This window comes from Octopus bimaculoides, chromosome 5 (assembly GCF_001194135.2).
Source record: "Octopus bimaculoides isolate UCB-OBI-ISO-001 chromosome 5, ASM119413v2, whole genome shotgun sequence".
Classification (NCBI taxonomy): Eukaryota; Metazoa; Mollusca; class Cephalopoda; order Octopoda; family Octopodidae; genus Octopus; species Octopus bimaculoides.
In genome coordinates, this window is record NC_068985.1 from 23,533,712 (window position 1) to 23,537,217 (window position 3,506).

The 3,506-nt window shown below is 37.5% G+C and overlaps 1 protein-coding gene across 1 annotated transcript in view; it reads right to left on the reverse strand.

Moving 5' to 3' along the window:
• LOC106867711 (choline O-acetyltransferase) overlaps positions 1–3,506 on the reverse strand; it is a gene marked incomplete at its 5' end in the record, with an annotated part of 213,268 nt that overhangs the window by 39,848 nt on the left and 169,914 nt on the right. The window contains one exon of the mRNA XM_014912671.2: positions 2,709–2,809. Coding sequence (XP_014768157.2) covers positions 2,709–2,809 — 101 coding nt within the window. The remainder of the gene's footprint in view (positions 1–2,708; positions 2,810–3,506) is intronic.

A 3,506-nucleotide genomic window follows, 5' to 3' on the forward strand; every position in this document is an offset into this window, starting at 1 on the left:
TATATATATACTCTTTTCTTTTACTCTTTTACTTGTTTCAGTCATTTGACTGCGGGCATGCTGGAGCACCACCTTGAGTTGAGCAAATCGACTCCAGGACTTATTCTTTGGAAGCCTAGTACTTATTCTATCGGTCTTATTCTGGTTGGCACGAGGCTATAGTAGAAGACACTTGCCCAAGGTGCCACGCAGTGGGAATGAACCCGAAAAAAATCATTATTGTATGGATATATCATGTTTATATGCGAGTCGGGTGGTTGAGTGGATTGGACATTGGGCAACAAATCAAATGGTTCGTGGTTCGTATTTTGTCTCCTGCTTTGTCTTCTCTCCTCGACCTTATTCTCAAATGTAAATGGATTATGCAGTGTATAGTTTATTATAATACTAAGCAATATCAAACGCTTAACGTTTCTTTCGATAAGTTTTAACTTTTAACCTATGGGAAAAGCTATCTGTGATGGAATGGTATCCTATCCAAGTGGCACATTTTTCACAGTTGCCTTTACTGACTCTCCGTCGGTTTTGACGAGTGTTCCAGTTAATCCGATCAACGGAGCAGCCCACTCGTGAAATTAACGTGCCGAACACTCCACAGATACATACCCTTAACGTAGTTCTCAGGGAGATTCAGCATGGCATAGAATGTGACAAGGCTGGCCCTTTGAAATACAAGTACTACTCATTTTTGTCAGTTGAGCAACGTGAAATAAAGTGTCTTGTTCAAATACACAATGCGCCGCTGGGAATCGAACTCACGTCTGTGAACTGAATACACTAACCACTAAGCCACGCATCTACACATAGTTGCCTTTAGAAAAGGTATAAATGTCGCAACATCGGATTTCCTTTCAACTTATACACCCCCTCCCCGTCAGAAAAAATGAATATTAATATATATATTCACGACGAGCACTACGAATGTAGTTAACTGGCCATCCGTAACCTGCTTTCCATATTCAGCTGGAACCATATCACATTTCATGTGGCCCTCTTTGGGAAAATAGCGAAAACTTCATATAATTTCTGTGAACCGAATGTCTTACGGGCCCAACACTCTCCCACACGCTCCAACGAAGACTTCTCTGTGTTGTCGTTCTCCTCGCTAAAAATAGCTACCAAATTTTCTTGGAATCTCATAACACCATTTAAAAAGGAACATTGTAGTCTTTGATATAAAGACGAGATAGGCACGGTTGGAAAGCGTTTAATTATATCTGATAAGCGTTGACCTGCTTTAAGGCATCATACGTCGCATAAATCGAGTATGAGATCGTATTTATGAAAACTGCACGTCTTTTTGTAATATTTTGTTTTGTTTTGTCAAGTTGCCAAGAATGTTTTAGCAGTTCGAGTGACCTTATGACCTCTGAGAACTTATAAACAGACCTGAATGTAGAAAAAAATAAAAACCCCCAAAACAAACAACCATACATATACAACAACAAAAAAAGCAAACAAAAATAAAAGTCCGAAATTGTTTCGCTGACGGCCAATTTCGATCGCACAATCTTAATTTTAGATTTATTTACCGAATGTGAAGTATCAGAGACATATGCTGTTTAGATTTGTAATAGGAAGTTGAACACACTCACACGCGTAGACATGTCCCAGAGATAAAGAAAGATAGAATAAGAGAAAAACGAGAAGAGAAAGATAAGTGAAAGAAGAGAAAGAAATGCTTGAAATAGTATCATTTAAAGATGGAATATTACATGAGATATAAGAATGTACGACAACACTTAATGACAAATACACAGCCAATCATTTAGAAGAAAGAGAAAACAGAAGAGAAAGAGAAAATAAAGAGAAGAAACTAAAGAAAATAACCCAGTGAGATAAAGAGAGAAATACAAAGACAACTATATTAATTTGAAAGCGAATGCAAGAAAGCTAGACAGCGGAATCAGCATATGAAAGTGGCAGGGCTGAATGTGTTCAGCTTGTCTAGATATGGCTCGAGGCAAGAGTTTGACGTAACGCAGCCTTTTATTTCGTTTCAGCTAAAGTTCACAACGGATGTTTTCCTGAGCTCATTCCGACATTTGCACGCAACCATCACTCAACACTTCCCATTTTTGATCCCAGTTTCTATAGTCTCTTTGTGTATCTGACACAGGCAGAACTACACCAGTTTGAAAATCATCCATGGGAGGGCCGTCCGTATCAATGACAAGTGAATAGCTCGAGGTATCGCATGAACATTTACGAAACATAACAAACGTTTCGCTTAACAATAATGTATGGATGGACCTTGGTATCAAAGTAATAACAAGCAAAACTAGCTTGGCATTAGTAGTAAAGGTGTGGCACTCAATGGTCAATTCTAGAACCTACTGTATCTTTGACACACAATTAGACATCGACATCATGCAGCGTATCTAGAGTAATTCAACATGGTGGAGTCCCTGTTTCCGTTTTAACGAAGATTAAATTTGAGCTGAACATTTCACTGCTATCTAATTAATACTCGTTAGTTTAATCAATACACTTGTTGATTAAAACGAAAAATATTACCTACTCATGATACCTCTTAACAGCTAGCGTGAGTAAATCATATGAATTAAACCACATGATCATGGACACAATACAGTATTTCTTGGATTCTTTAGTTATTTGTCTGCTAATGTGTTTATATGCCAATGACTCGTTAGTCACGGTATGATTATATACTCATACACAAAATTGATAAAAGAAATGATACTTACATATATTTTAGTGTATGTTCCACTAACTGCACAACAGCAATTCCTTCAGAAGGTGAGTGCTCGTAGTTTAATCCACAAACACCATCCTCACTAACGACAAACTGTGAAAAAAACAAGAAACAAGCAAAAATGAAAATGAAAATGGTAAATAAGACAAAAGTGAAATAATTTCTAATTAAAATTTCAATATAGATTTATTTATATTATAAAGCCGTCTTTTGCCATTTTTGTATCTGTCTTTGTACGACGGTCGTCGCTCTGACAGATATTGTTATAAATCCGAAGTCGTCGATGGAATGTTCCTTCCTATCTGGCACTGTATGACCCACAATCGTACAGTGCTATTATCTTCAAAGGGTTGGATCGTTCTAACGCCCACTTGGAATCGTAGTTTAATTACTAGATCAGTCCAGATACGACTCTCAACACAGTCTAACACGTACTCTCCCGATACTGGCCGACGTCACCTTACTTATAGTGATTCATTCATTCCACTGGTCACATGGGAGGGGGTGTATCATTATTACTAATTCTCTACAACGATTTATTCGGTTTAAGTTTTCCGATTTCTCTACTATTTTAGGATGAAAATGTCGTCGAAGTTAACCGTTTCAAAAGCAAGTTGAGACACCAGGGGGGAGAGAAATATCTTATATGTTTTTTCAGTCATTAGACTGTGGCCATGCTGGGGCATCGCATTGAAGAGTTTTCTTAGTCGAATGATTCGACCCCACTACTTATTTTTTGCTAAATCTGGTGCTTATTCTATCGATACAAACATATATATATATATATATA